At 42.5% G+C, this 18,043-nt stretch overlaps 1 protein-coding gene across 4 annotated transcripts in view; it reads right to left on the bottom strand.

Moving 5' to 3' along the window:
- Nucleotides 1-7,531: 7,531 nt before the first annotated feature.
- Nucleotides 7,532-18,043, bottom strand: part of CUNH2orf42 (chromosome unknown C2orf42 homolog) — a 33,704-nt gene continuing 23,192 nt past the window's right edge. For all 4 annotated transcript variants that reach the window (XM_040458631.1, XM_040458629.1, XM_040458630.1 and 1 more), the window contains 4 exons: nt 14,853-14,960; nt 13,471-13,571; nt 11,930-12,092; nt 7,532-8,749 (listed from right to left, as the gene is read on the bottom strand). In XM_040458631.1, the coding sequence (XP_040314565.1) occupies nt 8,541-8,749; nt 11,930-12,092; nt 13,471-13,571; nt 14,853-14,960 (581 nt within the window). In that variant the 3' untranslated portion in view covers nt 7,532-8,540. The remainder of the gene's footprint in view (nt 8,750-11,929; nt 12,093-13,470; nt 13,572-14,852; nt 14,961-18,043) is intronic.

The raw sequence follows: 18,043 nt of genomic DNA, 5'->3' as shown, positions 1-18,043 counted from the left end.
CCCCTGCTCTCTCGTCTCCTACCCCTTTTCCACAGGTCCCCCTAGGCAGTACTTAATTGCTGAATTAAAAGAAGAACCCAGATCTGGGCCTTACACTTTGAGGCTGGCCAACTGCAAGGGGACCCATCTCTCAAACACTTATTAACTAAGTTCACACAGAGGCCAAGGGACATATAAACCAAATGCCAATCAATGTATGGATTCAAATGAAGAATAACAGACATTCTGAGGCTCTGGAATGGTTGAATTGACTTGACTGGCTGATCTTTTCCTCATGGTCTGAAGACTGCTTGGTAAATATGGAACTTAGAATAAAAGTAACTGGGGCTCAGTCGGTTGAGCGTCCAACTCCTGGTTTTGACTCAGGTTATCATCTCACAGTTTGTGAGTTCAAGCCCCACATTGGGCTCTGTGCTGACGGTGCAAATACTGCTGGGGATCCTCTCTCTCTCTCCCTCTCTCTCTCTCTGCCCCTCCCCTGCTTCTGCTCTCTCTCAAAAATAAATGGGGGAAAAAGTTAACTTAAAAAAAAAAAAAAGTAACCTTAAGTCACATCTCTCCTTTAGGGCAGGGCCCTTCTTCCCTGCTGTAAGAGCAGTCTGACCAAGGAAATCATGGAGCTCAAGTCCCCTTAGTCAAGACCTACCCTTCTTTAGGCAGTGCTGGTGCTTCCAAGGATGGCCAAATCCCTCGTGTTCAGGTCCCCAAAACACTTTATAACACAATTGATCAGACTTAACCAAAATTATGACCATTTTCCAGCCCTTCCTTCCTGAGATTGCTCTCAGTCATCTGATCAATGTTCTGGGTGTCCTCAAACTTTCAGGCAATACACTTGAAATTTCATGGTTTACTTTCCTGGATAATTAATCACCCATCACATGTAATTTTACTGTGGGAAACTCATTTCTTGTCACTTAGGTGTGCAGGCTGTATTAGACAAAACAAAAGACATTTCTCCAATTAGACTATAAGCACCTAAGGGTCCATACCTTGTAGGTTTTAATAAATATGCCATGAGTCAGGACAGCAAGGACTGCTTTGCCAGCAAAGAGAAAGAAAAAAATGAAAACAAAAACAAATGCCTATTCAAAGTGACCCTGAATCAAGTAGGCTCATCTGTTCTCTTGATTGGAAACTACCTGCCTTGCTCAAAACCATGGAGTATTTACTTACAAAGTTCTGGGTTTTAAGGAATTACTCCAAGATACCTGAGTCCTTATTAGCTTGCCTCATCTTGGGAATTTTTTTAACTATTGTGCTAGCCAAGTTCAAGAATTAAAAGAATGAAAATGGAGAGGGGACTTATGCCTTTGTTGCCTTTCTCTTGTCTCTTGTAGTTCCACGTACAACTCAGCAGTGAGTATGAGCTGCCACTCTCACAACATAATATAGAGAACACAGCCGTCCCGAGGTACATTGGATCCAACTTACTCAGACACCACATTTCTGCCTTTTGCCTTGCTGACTGGCAAATGAGCAATGGTTTGTAGAAGCAGCAGGTGCAAGGAGAGGTGGCTCCTGCCAGGTGCTAAAAAAAGGCTCAACTCTGATACACAGGAGTCCTTCCATTAACACATCCATGACTGAGGCAAAGTGGGGGGAAGTTACCCCTTCTCTGTCTTTTGGAGTCACAAATGCTGCCCTTTGTCATTTAACCTGGTTTTGCTTTGATACAAATGGCAGGAGTGGCCAAGAGAGTGGGGGTATGGAGGTGAAGCCCACACTGTAACATGCCTTCACTCATACCCTCTAGGATGGTCCTGGGCATCACACATCCTAGAGAAAGGCTGCCCAGGTACTGTTTCTTGCCACTGCCACAGAACCAAACTTTGGTATGGACTCCTAAACACATGACTTTACCATATCCTTGCTGTGAGTTATGTCATTTAAGCTGGTGAACCACAGTTTCCTCTTCTATGTAAAGGGATGATAATTCCACCTAGCTCATAGGACTGGTTGTGGAAATCAAATGAGATGGTAACTTGTGTGAGAAACCTAATACATGGGAATGCAAGTGGGTGCAGCCATTCTGAAAAACAGTATGGAGGTTCCTCAAAAAACTAAAAATAGAACTACCCTACGACCCAGCAATTGCACTACTAGGTATTTATCCACGGGATACAGGTGTGCTGTTTCGAAGGGACACACGCACACCATGTTTGTAGCAGCACTATCAACAATAGCCAAAGTATGGAAAGAGCCCAAATGTCCATCGATGGATGAATGGATAAAGAAGATGTGGTATATATATATACAATGGAGTATTACTCGGCAATCAAAAAGAAGGAAATCTTGCCATTTGCAGCTATGTGGATGGAACTGGAGGGTATTATGCTAAGTGAAATTAGAGAAAGACAAAAATTATATGACTTCACTCATATGAGGACTTTGAGAGAAAACAGAGGAACATAAGGGAAGGGAAACAAAAATAGAAAAACAGGGAGGGGGGCAAAACAGAAGAGACTCATAAATACGGAGAACAAACTGAGGGTTACTGGATGGGTTGTGGGAGGAGGGGTGGGCTAAATGGGTAAGGGCCACTAAGTAATCTCCTGAAATCATTGTTGCACTATATGCTAATTTGGATGTAAATTTTAAAAAAGAAAAAAAAACCTAATACAGTTTGTGACACATGCTAAATAGCACTTCAGGATACATTAGTTTTCCTCCTTCAAGAAGATAGTCTTGCACTGCTTACTCAGACCAGCTTCCTACATAAGCTACTGGAAGCTAGCTTGTCCCCAGGGATCAGGCCATCCCAGGAAAAATGACTTGGCCACAGCAACGTGTAATACGAGACGAAAGATTCTGACAAGGCACAGCAACAGGAGAGAGACAACTGAAGGGTACCTGGCAGTGTGTGCCCTAGACAGGGTTCCCAGCAGGAAATCCTGTGGTGCCTCAGTTAAGTAGTTTCACAAGGGCTGGGGCCCAGACAAAAACTCCAGTAACCACCCGTCCCTAAACTTTCATTAGGCCCCATGTTCAACTCGTCAGGTCGTGGATGAGCCCCTTGCCCCCTTTTCTTTCAAAGCCACTGGGCAGGCTGTGGAGTTCACATTAAGAAAAGGGAAGCGCTTCTCTTAAAAACCAGTACACGGAACTACACGAAGCCTTCTAAGGGCTACCGAGGGATTAATGGCCCTGCAAACTGGTTCTAAGGACCCAATGGCAAAAGGTGGATTTTAAGTTTCATATTTTGACTGACCACCTACCCTGTGTTAGGGACAGACTAATACATCTCTTAAGTGGATGGTACAATCCGTATTTTACAAAGGAAAAAACCGACACTCCGAATACTGAATGACTCGCCCAAGGCCAAGACTAAGCGGCGGGTCGGGATTCAAAGCCCAGTCTCCTTCCAGAGCCCACATTCCTCCTCTCTCCCGGCGCAGGCAGGAACGGCAAGAGTGGGGGCGGGCCAATACTGGGAGGCCGGGGAGGAAGAAAGCCTGAGCCACGGCGGGGAGGGGCCTGGGCGCGGCGACTCCTTCCCCGAAGAGCCGCGCGGTCTGCAGCTGGTGTGCGGCCCGGGCCCACGTGCCCCGAGTCCACTCCGCTGCCCTGAGGGCGCGCTGGCCGCTGCGCGGGCTTGGACCCGCCCCCAGGAGGGTGCCAGGAAGTCGGTGCTCGGCTTAAAGTTGGACCCAGAGGCGCCCGGGGCACGTCTGAGGGCGACCTGGGCGAAATAACGACCTCGAAAGGGCCTCGCGCAGGGACGAGTGCCCCTCCCCATCCAACCCGCCTCGTCAGCACCTTTCCAGCAGTTCGGCCACACAGTGGGTCACGAGGTGGGCGTGGCCCAGTCAGCCTGCGCGCGGCGCCACCCGCCCTCCCCTCTCCTGGCGCGCCACGTCCCCGGCCCCGGCCCCGCCCCCGCGAGCCACGCGGGGAACCCCAATGTCGTCACCACCCTCCTGCACTCGCCTTCCCGCGCTCTCCAGAAAAGACGCGAAAGTGGTGACGTGTCCCGGGCTCCAGTGAGGCTGCGCAGAAGGCGTCGGCAACAGAACGTCCTGCGGCGCCGCCTGGTGGAAGAAAGAGCTGCCCAACCGGCCGGAAGGAGCGGCGCGGGCGGGAGGGGTACGTGACTTACGTCACCTCGCTGAGGAGGGGGGAAAGGGGGCGGCCGCCACGTGACCGGCCCCCGCCCGCGGCGCCAAGGCGTCTTTCTTTTTCTTTTCCACCTTTCTGTGGAGTAACCTTTATGTCCTTTGTTTTAAGGGTAGGACTTTTCCTTTTTGGAACTTACCGAAGTAATATTGTTCATCGGAGAAATTTTGAAAAAAAAAAAAGGGAAAAAGATAACGAAGAAAATGAATGCCAGCACTACACACACCCTTTCATATTGATTTGTAGCTTTTCTGTTAACATTAAACAAAACATTCCAGTCTCAAGGCCAAGTTAGAAAAACACGACGGAAAAGGAAGGGAGAGCAAACAATAGGCAAAAGGGTAATAGATGGTATTTAATGAGGATTTCACACACAGTACCTAATTTAGTACACACATCATCCAGGTGAGGTCACCGGACCATAGGGTTGAATAACTTGCCCAAGGTTGCATAGTTAATAAGCTGGTGGCAGAGTCCGGGTTTGAACCCAGGGTTTAAAATCTGAACCTTAAGGTGGTGTGAAGAGGACAGTTGAAAAAGTGCTGGAGAGAAGGGAGGAAAACCGCAGGGAATGTCGTGGTGGTTACAGATAACACTTTTTACTTCTGAAATTGTGGAGCTGGAACCAGTTGGTAGGAGGAAGGCCAGTGCCTCCAAGGGATGGAGCAACTTCGTGGGAGCATACCGTAAAGCATCTCAACCTAACACACTGCCTTGAAACGCTTAGGTGCATGCTAGCTATTGCTCTAGCAGCTGCTGCTGATTGCTTTGTGTCACCGACCTCCAGCCCTGCCCTCCCATTAGTGGCAGTGAGAGGTGGGAGTCACAGTACCAAGTCAGGCATTAGGTCTTGCTATGGAGAGTGCAGTCTGGAGTCCAGCTGCATTTGTGCAGTCCAGTACATGCTGCATCAGTTTGAGGACATAAATGCAGAATCTTGGACCCTACCCTAGAACCTCTGAATCAGAATATGCTAGATTGTAACTAGATCCCTGGGTGATGCCTATGCATAGAGCACTATGGTAAAACACGGTATCCTAGTCCCTTGGCGAGGCAGGTGTGATGGTACAAAGATGTGAAGGGAGCTTGCAGAGCTGGATGGTGGGAAGGCATGCAGACAAGGAGCAAGGTCTGTAAGGCAGTTTTTAAAAAAGCATCCAGGGGTTCCTGGCTTGCTTAGTCAGTGGAACAGATGACTCTTGATCTCAGGGTTGTAAGTTCGAACACCAAGTTGGGTATAGAGATTACTTTAAAAAAAAAAAAAACAACTTAAAAAAAAGCATTCAATAAGGAGTATCAGAAAATATCACAAAATAGGAAGAAAACTAGGAAGCCAGAATCTGGGAGACAAAAGAGAAATAAGCCAAGGGGGTGAGAAGGTTCATCTTGGGAAAATTCACCAAAAAAAAAAAAAAAAAAGACCCAGGAATTTTTCTCTGTGGCTAACTTTTCTGTGTTGTATGTGATGAGTACTTGAGAGGGTTCAGGTCATTCAAAGGGCTGGAGGAGGGCAGCCCCTGCCCATTCTCTCACCTTTAGCAGATACAGTGCGATTTCCCTTGGTTATTCTAATAGAGAGCAGGTTTTGGGCTCTGACCTGGGAGAACCAGATACTGACAGAATAGTGCCTCTTAGATGATGTACACAGGCTGCATTCTGTAGGTGGCCAGAGCTAGATGAGTAGGAGACCAGAGTGTTATGGTGTGTGTGCATATATATGCATGTACACATGGGTTGGAAGGAAGGGTGGGTTACTGGCAGAAAGGACATAATAGGAATCAGTGAAAGGGTGAACTTATGTGACTGGGACCGATGACATCTGGTACCATGAAAGAACTAGGTGGCGGGCCTACAGACCCTCACTTATGTGGGTAGTTCTTAGAGTCACATTTTCAGGAGGTCTCTGAGTGGCTTATCGTTCTTCTAAGCCAGCGAGCTGTTGAGATGACAGTAGTTCTGGTAGAAGCAGGGACATGATAGGTTAGAACCAAAGTGATCTGGGTGGAGTGGCAGCAAGTTGTTCTCATTATGCCCACATTAGGGGCCCAGCCATTTTGTCTGGAGGAGTTAAGGTGGCATCCCTCTCATACCTATTAATATTGTCTAAGGATTGTCAGTCCGTGCACTAAACAGGTGACTACGTGGACATGGAGGTTTTTGAGCTGTTCACTCCGGAATACAAATGGTGGCTGCAATGTTGAAAGGCATTAGCTTTTCTCCCAGAGATGGGGGATTCCTATGACTAATGGAGGTATGCAATGGATAGCAGGTGGGAGCATGGAGAGGTGGGGAGGCAGATGTGTGCAGAGTTTGAAGAGCCTTTTTCTGCTGGGAGTATCTGGGATCACCCTGGGGTGGTAGTGTGGGCTGAGTCTGAAATGAGGTCAATGCTAGTGGTGTCCCAGAGGTCTGGATGTTGAGAGTGGGTACAGTACTCTTACTGGTACTTGTAGGCCCATGCTTGACCTGTTAGAGAGAGTGCCAAATTAGAATTATTGGTCAATGTAACTCTGAACCCCATTCCAGATTTTGATGGACTGTGAAGGTGGGTTGGGGTGGTCCAGGGTAAAGACCTTAACACTTCAGTACTGTTCCTCTTTGGGTGGATCATTTGTCCCAGCCATGTGTTTTATGGCCTTTGTGGGTATTCTCATCCGTGGCTATAGTCAAGTACTACTAGATCCAGGCATTTGCCTGTTACTCACAGGTCTGTCTTGGTCAAAAAGCTGTAACCAATGTCCTTAAAGTAGTCAGGTTGCAGGATTTCCTGAATGGACCAACCACTGTGTTTCCTTGGGTGGTCTTCCTTTTCAGCAGGCTCTGCTTTACCTAATTTCTCTTCTCCATATCTATACAAACGCTTTCTCCTTTAAAGCCCAGTACAAGTTCTAAGTTCTCTGTGAAACTTTCTGGAGTCTCCCCGAGGAGTTCCCCCACTGTCGAAAGCATTTGTGAGCTCTCCACCCAAACTATTCCTTCAATCACACAGGACAGACAACACTTAATTTGCCTACCCTTTCCCCCTTGTAGGGACACAGCTCCCCTTTTACCAAAAATGCCAATCAGAGTCTTTCTTGTGGGTCTTTGCCCTTCGGAGGAGAGAGAGAGTAGAGCAGCCAATCCCGCTCCAGTGTAAAAGTGTAAGTCTTACTTTCAGGTGCCTGAAAAGTCGGAATTCTGGCTAGAGGGTGCTGCTCTGTGCTAAGAGTGAGTGAAGCCCCAGGAGAGACAGTGATGGGTCAGATGGACCTTGGCTCCAGGGTTCCTGAGGCCTAGTTACACCCTAGTGCCACCCAGGATGGCTGTCCAGCCTTATGTTAAAGTCCATGAACCATTCATTCCCATTTTTGCCTGAGCTGGTTAGAGTTGGGTTTTTGTTACCTGCAGTCAAAAGAAAACCAGGAGTCTCCTTTATGTGGGATTTTTCTTATGTTCCCAAGGACAATGGTTTACAAGGAATTTATATCAAAGTAACATAATAAAGTAGAAAGAACATGCCCTTTGCACTAAAATGAAACATTTTTAATGCCGTTTCCAGCAAGAAAAACAGGCTGTCTCTTTAACTTAAAAGAAGAGGTGATATCTAAACTCAAACAGTAAGGACTAAATGAGAAAAATGGGAATATAAATGAAAGTGTCTGGCACACAGGAGGCATATAGGAAATGGTCACTCCCTTCTTTTCTCCCTGAAGACAGGCTTCCACTTCTGTGTCCTTCAGTATCACCATTCTGTGATCAATGAGCTCAAAAACAGGAATTGAACCTACCAGCTCTTAAACTTGTTGTTGAATAAAGAAGGAAATAAATATCTAGGGAACAAGTAATTAGAAGCATTAGTTTGAAATGTCAATAATCCCTTGATACCTGGACTTCTTTTTCCTATTTCACTATTACTTAAGTCTCCCCAAAGGCTTATAATTTTATAATCAGGCCAACATGAGATATACTTTGGAAAAACTAGTGACATTGTGCTTTTATTTGAAAACAAAATAAATGGGCATGACTGGAACTCTGTCAGGATGGTCCTTAACATTCTGCCCTAAACAGGGTATTATTAACTTTCCAACACTATTGGTGTAAGAAGTGCTGTGAACATCTTAGAGAATTAGAAAAAGTTTGAAACAAACTCTAAAGGTGAGTTCTTTAAGAAGGAAAGAGAGCTGGTTTCCTTTTTGTTCCTTTAAAAATTCTAGCCAGAAATATCACCCAATTTATAACAAAGACCATACACAGCAGCACCAAAAAGGCCATTTACAAGAAGAGTTTTCTTCAACAGAATCCACTTGAATGCGGTAAGAAATTGCATCTTGGCTAAGAGCAGTTCACTAGGCGACAGGGCCATCTAAGTGCCTAACTAGTATTTAAATTGTCAAGGGTTGGGAATGTGCAAATTTAGCAGCAAAAGACTCTTGTTTTTTCCCTTGTCAAGGGAAAGTGATGGTGGTCAGAGGCGCCAGTTCCAAGGGCTGGTCCAGCGGTGGCCGCTGGTCTTGGTATTCCGCCACATGCCCGTTCCGGTGGTGACCATACTCAAACTTGATCCGAAGCTCACCAATCTTGGACTGAGGAAGGATATCTGGAATCCACTCAATGATGAATGGTGTTGGCTCCTTTTGATCTGGGGAAGTGTTGCCTGAAGACCAAAAAAAAAAAAAAGAACATTGATTAGTACCATTCCAAAATTTGAGGCTGGACAGATGTAACTCTGTTCAGTAATAAAAAAAAAGAAAAAAAAATTAAAACAACAACAACAAAATAGGAGAGAGAAACAGTGGAGAAGAATCAAGGGAAGGGAAAAGTGATTACTGGTGTATCTATCCAAATAAAAATTTCAGGGAACTGTCTGGCACCCTCAAATGAAATAAGACCCAGCCTCCATGGAAATAGAGCCAAAAGAATACTAAGGAGAGCCCAGATTAAGGAGAAAAGATAGCTGGATGAGATTAAAAGGGAGACTAGCAAGAAAAGGTCAAGTTTCAAGGAAACCAGAAACAATTAAAATTACATGGTTCTAAAACATACTACAAACCCATAATAACCAAAGGAGTGTGGTACTGGCATATGTCTAGACAGATTAAATGAACAAAACAGAAAGATCCAAAGTGGACACAAATAGAACAGGAATTTAGCATAATATAAAGGTTGCATTTTCAATTAGTAAAATTAGTGATTAGTAATTTCAGTTAGTAAAATACAAGTGTTTCTTATAATAGTGTGCATCAATTAGATAGCTATCTGGAAGAAAATAAAAGGTGGCAGAATCATACCTCATACCTTACATCAAAATAAATTCCAGAGGATCAAAGATTTAAACATGAAAAACTCAGGTTACAGAATGCTTTCAAAAAAATATAAAACACTAGCAGGGTCCAACTCTTGATTTTGGCTTAGGTCATGATCTCACGGCTCACGGTTCATGAGATCTCTCTCTCTGACCTTTCCCCCACTTGCATTCATGCACTCTTTTCTCTCTCAAAATAAATAAACATTTTACTAAAAAAAAAAAACTAGCAGAATTTAAAAGAATACAATATACCTTTCAGAACTATGGGGCATCTGGCTAGTTCAGTTGATAGAGCATGTGAATCTTTTTATTTATGTATGTATGTATGTATGTATGTATTTATTTTTTTAATGTTTATTTTTGAAGGGGAGAGAGAGAGAGACAGAGCGTGAGTGGGGGAGGGACAGAGAGAAAGAGAGACATGGAGAATCTGAAGCAGGCTCCACGCTCCAAGCTGTCAGCACAGAGGCCGACAACAGAGCTCAAACCCACAAACTGTGAGATCATGACCTGAGCTGAAGTCAGATGCTTAACTGAGCCATCCAGGAGCCCCAGAGCATGTGAATCTTGATCTTGGGGTCCTGAGATCCCATGTTGGGCACACTGCTTACTTAAAAAAAAAAAAAAAGAAAAAAAGAAAAAAAGGGCAAAGAAATTTTGACACTTGCTACAACATGGATGAACCTTGTAGACATTATAGTAAGTAAAATAAGTCAGAGAAAGGAAAAATACTGTATGATTGTACTTACATAAGCTGCCTAAAGTAGTCAAATTAATAGAGACAGAAAATAGAATGGTTGTTGCCAGGGACCAGGGGTGAGGTGAGAGTGGGGAGTTACTAATTAATGGTACAGTTTCAGTGGAGGGCGACAAAAAAGTTCTGGAGATGGATGATGGTAATAGTTGCACAACAATGTAAATATGCTTCATGCCTGAGAACTATACACTTAAAAATGGTTAAAATGGTAAACTATTTTATTTAAAAAATTTTTTTAAGTTTATTTATTTATTTTGAGAGACAGAGAGTGAGCAGGGGAGGGGTAGAGAGAGAGAAGAGAGAGAGGATCCCAAGCAGACTTCGCACTGTTAATGCAGAGCCTGATGTGGGACTCGAACCCATGAACTATGAGATCACGACCTGAGCCGAAGAGTCGGACACTTAGCCAACTGAATCACCCAGGCACCCCTAAAATGATAATTTTTATATTCTGTATGTTTTATAAAATTTTAAAAAGTTAAAAAAATATTGTTTAAGAGGCACCTGCGTGGTTCAGTCGGTTAAAGCGTCCACCTTTGGCTCAGGTCATGATCTCACAGTTCGTGAGTACGAGCCCCACGTTGGGCTCTGTGCTGGACCCTGCTTCAGATTCTGTGTCTCCCTCTTTCTCTGCCCCTCCCCCACTCATGCTCTCTCTCTTTCTCTCTCTCTCTCTCTCTCTCTCAAAAATGAATAAACTTTTAAAAAAATTTTAAAAATAATGTTTAAGGTAGATATGGAAAGCTGTCATGATAATATTTTTAAGTTAAAAAAGTATCTGAGGTATGAGCCCATGTTTTGCAAACTCTTTTCATGTGTAGAACAGAGTCTAAAAGGAGATATGCCAAATTCTTTTTTTTTTTAATGTTTATTTTTGAACATTTTTTTTTCAACGTTTATTTATTTTTTTGGGACAGAGAGAGACAGAGCATGAACGGGGGAGAGGCAGAGAGAGAGGGAGACACAGAATCGGAAACAGGCTCCAGGCTCCGAGCCATCAGCCCAGAGCCCGACGCGGGGCTCGAACTCACGGACCGCGAGATCGTGACCTGGCTGAAGTCGGACGCTTAACCGACTGCGCCACCCAGGCGCCCCTTTAATGTTTATTTTTGAGACACACACACACACACACACACACACACACACACACAGTGCGAGCAGGGGGAGGGGCAGACAGAGAGGGAGAAACAAAATCTGAAGTAGGCTCCAGGCTCTGAGCTGTCAGCACAGAACCTGTTGCAGGGCTCAAACTCACAAATTGCGAGATCATGACCTGAGCCGATGTCAGAAGGTTAACTGACTGAGCCACCAGGCACCCCTAAAATCTTAATGGTGATGTCTTCTATGGTGCATGAGCTTATAGGTCGTTTACTTTTCTCCTTTATGGTCTATAATGAAATCTATGATTTCTCTATAATGAATATGTATTTATTACTTCTATTCTATTCTATTCTATTCTATTCTATTCTATTCTATTTATTTTTAGAGATTTTATTTTTAAGTAATCTCTATACCCAACATGGAGCTCAAATTTACAACCCCAAGATCAAGAGTCATGTGCTCCACTGACTGAGTCAGCTAGGTGCCCCTTATAATTTTATTTTAAAAGCATTGTTTCAAAAGAAACAAAACACTTTATTCCATGATGGCCTTTACAAGATGAATGCATGTGTCTTCTTTGTTTAAGGTCAAGATCCAATGTCTAGGACAGTTCAGTGCACACAGCTAACCTTCAAAGGAAAATGCGCTATTGAAAGCACAATTTCACTTACCAACTTTGAGAAAAGTTTTTAGTTCCAAAGGTCGCAGCACGGGTTGCTTTTCTATACGACCATAGGTTTCTGCTATGCTCTCTACTTCCACTTTAGGGCATTTAAACAGCTCATAAGTCCCATCCCGGTTCTGGATAAAACTCCGAGTGATTTCCAAGGGCATCTGGACATGAAGTCAATACCAAGAAAGGTGAGAAAGGAAAAACTTTCAAAGTAGACAAACATTTGGATGACAACAGATCTTTCACTTATTCTTTTTTGTTACACTCAAATTAATGGAAACCTCCTCTTGTATTTTCAAGTAAATGCTATCAAGAAATCTGCCTTTTCTCCTTTACATCATTCATGACTTTCCTTTTTTTCTCTATAACTTTAATTTGAACCCCAGCCAAACTATCTATGAACTGAACCTCTAACATCTTCATGGCCATGCAATGGCTGCTGGCATAGACTTGCTCTCAAATCAGTTTTGTTCCCTTCCCTCCTGCTCTGCTAGCATGATTCTTCTCCTAAAAGCTCTACTGACAGCATCTACAGCTGGCCTAACACCTTGTATGCTTCACACCATCCTTGGGACTAAGCCAGACAGAACTTGAATTGGTCTTTGCCACTAAACAGCAGGGCATATAGCCTTTCTCATCGGCAAAATTCAGTTAATACCAATACATGGTTGTGAGTTTGAATGAGGCGATGCAGGTAAGTAATGCCCAAACAGACCGACACTCCAAGATTATCAATTAGTTCTCTTCCTTCACTTGACAGTGATAGTGCCTCCCTGAACACTTGCTCCAGGCGAGAAGCTATCTCTGTAACATCCAACAATTAAAGAGGTTCCTCAAGTGCCTTTAGTGCTAACACAGGGCTTTTCTAGGGTTCACATGTAAGTTTTATAACTACCAAACAACTTATTCTTTTTCTGAAAGTAACAATGCCTTGCAATTAAGCTAATCTTAATGTATCAAACCACACTATGCTGAATTTTCTACAATATTCCATTACTGTAGGAAGGGAAAAGCCTCAAATTTTTAGGATCTGCTTGAAAAAGAAAATGTTTAAAAATGTCTAATATTCCTCTTGCAAAAAAGAATGCCAAATAATTAAGGGTCATTTTTCTAATGAGAACTGAATTGCAGTTTGTGGAGAAGCATTTAATTGTGCTGAGTTCATTGAGCTCACAAATAGTATATTATCTCAAATTATTTATATAATTTCTAGCTCCCTGCCGGTTAATGTAGGGCTCACCATAGCTAGTAGGGGTTCATTATCTAATTCACAAGAAAAATGATCTCTGTTTTCTGATCCTAAAGGCAAAGAAAAAGGATATTCCAATTTAAGATACTTTTTCAAACCACAGGGAATACCCATTAAAATCACAGTCAGAACTATGCAGCCATGAATATTTCTGAATAATCTTTTAGTATGAAAAAAAGGAATTCTCTTCAGTGTCTATAACTCAAGGAATTGGTGCAAACATACTTCCTGCACTTGCTTCTCTTTCTTCCCCTCTTTGCCCTCCTACTATTGTAGAAATACACTCTTACCTCTGGGGTATCTAAGATTTGTTTAACTTGCAGGATATTAGTGATATGCCAGGTATACTTGGAAAAGGTTCCCAGTGGCAAGGCGTCTTTCCGAACAAAAGCTTCAATGTAAGAAGGGAACAAGATTAGACTACCAAAAAAATAACATTCTCTTTCATTGTATTTGTTATCCAGTTTTTAGAAAGTTCAGTGCAGTGCTATCCTTTCCTTATAGAATCTCAGCACTTTTAAAAAAGAAATTCTAGAGGCAAATCTGTAATAGGTTTGGCAGAAATGTGGTAAATCAAATGATATGGATTTCTGCTAACAGATGTCTCTGATGCTTCTTTGAGATGCTACTTATTTTTGCTACCTTAGCAACTGATTTCTTTGTTTGGTATAGCTACACGCACAGGACTCCATTATAAAACAGCACCTTACAACCTCTCACAACTTTAGATATACCAGAGGTCAAATTATAGTTCTTAAAAGAATTACATGGAGTTTAGGCCAGTTAACATGGTTGCCAACCTGTTGCCTTGCCTGAAGGATTATAAAGGGGTTTCACTAAAAGGCCTGCAAAAATAGCTAAAGGATGGGTTAAAAGTAATGTATTAGGAGGCCTAAAGTTTAAGGTGAAAGAAAGAATCAACACTGCCTCAGATAGATAAGCTGTGAAGACAAAGATTTTTATAGCCCTAAACAGTGATTCACAGATAGAATTCAACCTCAAAGATAGAATTAAACCTCAGTCCCTATTATAATCATCAAATAACTACTAACTAAAGAAATAGCATTGATGTCCAGCTATAGTTACTCTTGGGCTATTTATCACTGAGCTATCTATTCTTCCTCCTCTCTCCCTCGTTTCCTTACACTACCTAATAAGTATCATGAAATTTCTAGTAGAAGATGTAATAGAAAACCAAGAAATAAGCACCAGAATAATGTAATTATAAAGGGTTCCAAGCCTAAGAATTACTCTAAAAATAAAATCTTCCTTCATCAAAATTGGGAACCATGAAAAACAAGTTTTTGTTTTTGGTACAGATTGTAATATGCTTCCAAGAAGCCAGTGCAAATAACACCTGGAACTTACAATGCTTTTGCTGAAATTGGTTCATATCTAGAAAATGTCAAACTTCTTAGTGGGCACCCTCATTACACTTCACTGTCCTTTTACCAAGTTTGTGCTTTCTGAATTTTTCCATTAACTCTTACTGGAATAAGTATGGTACCTTTGAGGGGAGTGATCATTATTCCAAGAGCTGACTGGCTAAGGCTTCATGTTTTGAGCATGTGACTAGAAGTCCTAATCCTGAAAATACCACACGGTTTCTCTAAGCATAATTCTCTAAGGTCAAGATATCTATTGTTGTTCCTGAGGAAAAAAAATCCCATACCTGTGGTGGAGTTGGGAAGCCGTTTCTTTGCACTTCCTATAGATATTCTTTGTTGCAGAGCATCAAAAAAGGACTGAGGAATGTGGAACACCAGTGGCTCTGGTTTGCCTATATCAAATAAGAAGAAACTCGTTTAAAGAAGCTCAGTGGGCTTTCTGACACGTAGGGAGAAGTGGAAGAAATGGAATTGGATGGCACTAACAACTAAAAATGCCACTGAGACCGCTTTATACAGAGGCAAAAAGGCTTTGATTGACCTTTATGAGTCAAGCACTGTCACCAGCCCTACTCTTGATCTCTATTATGACAAATACAACAGACCCTTGTCATCTGCCAAAGATAACTTTTCAATTCCTCAGTTTCATAAACACCAGCATAGCCCAGACTTTTCCCTTTAAAGAGTATCTGAAATGAGGTGAGTACAATGAGGCTGAGTTGAGAAGGTAAATTTGATTCAATCCTGCTCACTGTCTCCAAGCATTTGCTATGTGCATTTATGTCCAAGCAAAGTAACTGCAAGGTGTCACTCAGATGGTCTGGGCCAAGAGTGCCACAAAGTCAGGACACTGTTTATCCAACAAGCATCGGTCTTTCTCTCTGAATATGATCTCTAAGAAGGCAAAATGTTTTGAAAATATGTAAAAAACCTCTTATAGAAACTTGCAAGACACTAAGGTCAACAAAAAGGCAGCAGAAACAATGTTAGCGGAGGGGTTGGAAGAGGTCAGAGTTTTCTTTAAAAACTGTCCATGAGGAGGGTGCCTGGCTGGCTCAGTGGTAGAGCAAGTGACTCTTGATCTCAGGGTTGTGAGTTCAAGCTCCACATCAGGTATAGAGCTTACAAACAAAACAAAACACAAACAAAAAAACCTGTTCCAGAACTACTATCTGGCTAGATACAACTTAAAGAATGGTTCTTTTTTTTTTTTTAATTTGAGAGAGTACGTGCAGACACAGGAGTGGGGTGTTGGGGAGGAGCAGAGAGAGAGAGTGGGTATCTTTTTAAAAAAAATATTTATTTTTGAGAGAGAGAGCATGAGCAGGAAGGGGCAGAGAAAGAGGGAGACAGAGAATCCCAAGCAGGCTCTGCACTGTTGGCACAGAACCTGATGTGGGGCTCGGACTCATGAACTGTAAGATCATGATCTGAGCTGAAATCAAGAGTTGGACACTTAACTGACTGAGCCACCAGGTGCCCCTGAGAGAGAGAGAGAGAGAGAGAGAGAGAGAGAGAGAGAGAATCTTAAGCAGGTTCCACATTCAGTGTAGAGCCCAACATAGGGCTCGATCCCACGACCCTGGGATCATGACCTGAGCCAAATTTAAGGGTCAGACGCTTAACCTACCGAGCCACCCAGACATCCCAAGAATGGTTCTTAAAGAAGACTCTTAAAGACAGTTCAGATGCCTTTTTATTTAAAGAAGTTTTTTTTTGTTGTTATTTTGTTTTTTGTTTTTTTAGGTAGGCTCCATACCCAGTGTGATGCTTGAACTTACAACCCTGAGATCAAGAGTCTCATGCTCTACCAACTGAGCCAGCCAGGCACTCCTCAGATGCCTTTTTGAAACAAAGGTCAAACCAAGAAAAATAAAAATAAAAGGTTTTCTAGAAGTCCACAGAAAGACTTTACGTTCTTTCAAATGTTTTTATATACTTTATTGAATGCAGAATGTCAATGACAAAACTGTCACCGCTTCTGAGTCACTAAAACAGTGATATATGGACAGTTTGGAAAAGTCACCATACAAAGGAATCTTAAAATTTTTCATCTTGAACTTAGATTGTGGGCTACATGCAGAGATCATGACTGGTCTAAAAGAAGTGCTAACTAACTAGAACTCAGGTGATGTGATGCCAGGGTTTAGACGTACAAATTACTCTTGAAAAGCCCACATAAAACATACAGATTCACAGTCCAGGAGAGATGATGATGACTTTGACAAAGGTAGTGGTAATGGAGATGGTGAGGAGGAGTGGTAATGGAGAATGGGACAGAGAGGGACCACCGTGTGCATCTTACATTATTGTTGGCATTCTATCTTTGATTTGGGGAGGTCGGTTTATAGGTACTTATTACATTACTTCAAATAGTAAATAAATACAATTTTAACAGGAAAAAACCAGACTATTTTATTTATTTATTATTTTTTTAAGAGAAAGAGAGCAGGGGAGGGGCAGAGAGAGAAAATCCCAAGCAGTCCACATGCTGTCAGTGCTGAGCCCAATGCGGGGCTCAGTCTCATGAACTGTGAGATCAGGACCTGCGGTGTGATCAAGAGTCAGACACTAAACTGAGTGAACCATCCAGGCAGACCCAAACATAGACTCTTTGAAACTCTTAATTTATTTCATATTTCTAAAAAGTAACTTCTGAAGTTTTATTTATTCTGAATTAATATAAACAAAATTAAACATGTATTGTAAGATCTCCATTCTTGTCTCTTCCCTTACCATGAAGCCGTAACTATTATAATCTTTCAAAACTCATCTCCTGTTGATTGTCTCCTTTTGAGCTACTATTCACTTTGGAGTGTCTTATTTATTTATTTATCTATTTATTTATAAATAATTTTTTCAAGTTTATTTATTTATTTTGAGAGAGAGACAAAGAGAGGGAGTAGGGGAAGGGGAAGGGCAGAAAGCAAGGGAGAGAGAATCCTAAGCAGGTTCCGTACTGTCAGCACAGAGCCTGACATGGGGCTTGAACCCACAAACCGTGAGCTCATGACCTGAGCCAAAACCAATAGTTGGATGATCAACCGACTGTGCCACCCAGGTGCCTCGTATGTATGTATGTATGTATGTATGTATGTATGTATGTATGTATTTATAAAAGATTTTATTTTATTTTTTTATAACTTTTTTTTAATGTCAGTTTTTGAGACAGAGAGAGACAGAGTGGGGAAGGGGAAGAGAGAGAGGGAGACACAGAATCTGAAGCAGGCTCTAGGCTCTGAGCTGTAAGCACAGAGCCCAATGTACAGCTCTAACTCATGAACTGCGAGATCATGACCTGAACTGAAGTCAGTCACTTAATGAACTGAGCCACACAGGTGCCCCTAAAGATTTTATTTCATTTTATTTATTTATTTTTAGAGACAGAGAGAGAGTACAAGTGGAGGAGGGCCAGAGGAAGAGGGAGAGAGAATCCCAAGTAGGCTCCACAGTCAGCATGGAGCCGATATGGGGC

The sequence above is a fragment of the Herpailurus yagouaroundi genome, unplaced genomic scaffold (assembly GCF_014898765.1).
Source record: "Herpailurus yagouaroundi ecotype Mexico unplaced genomic scaffold, PumYag 221, whole genome shotgun sequence".
In the NCBI taxonomy this organism is placed as follows: Eukaryota; Metazoa; Chordata; class Mammalia; order Carnivora; family Felidae; genus Herpailurus; species Herpailurus yagouaroundi.
Note: the sequence above shows the minus strand (reverse complement) of the source record. Positions and strands in the feature narration are given on the sequence as shown.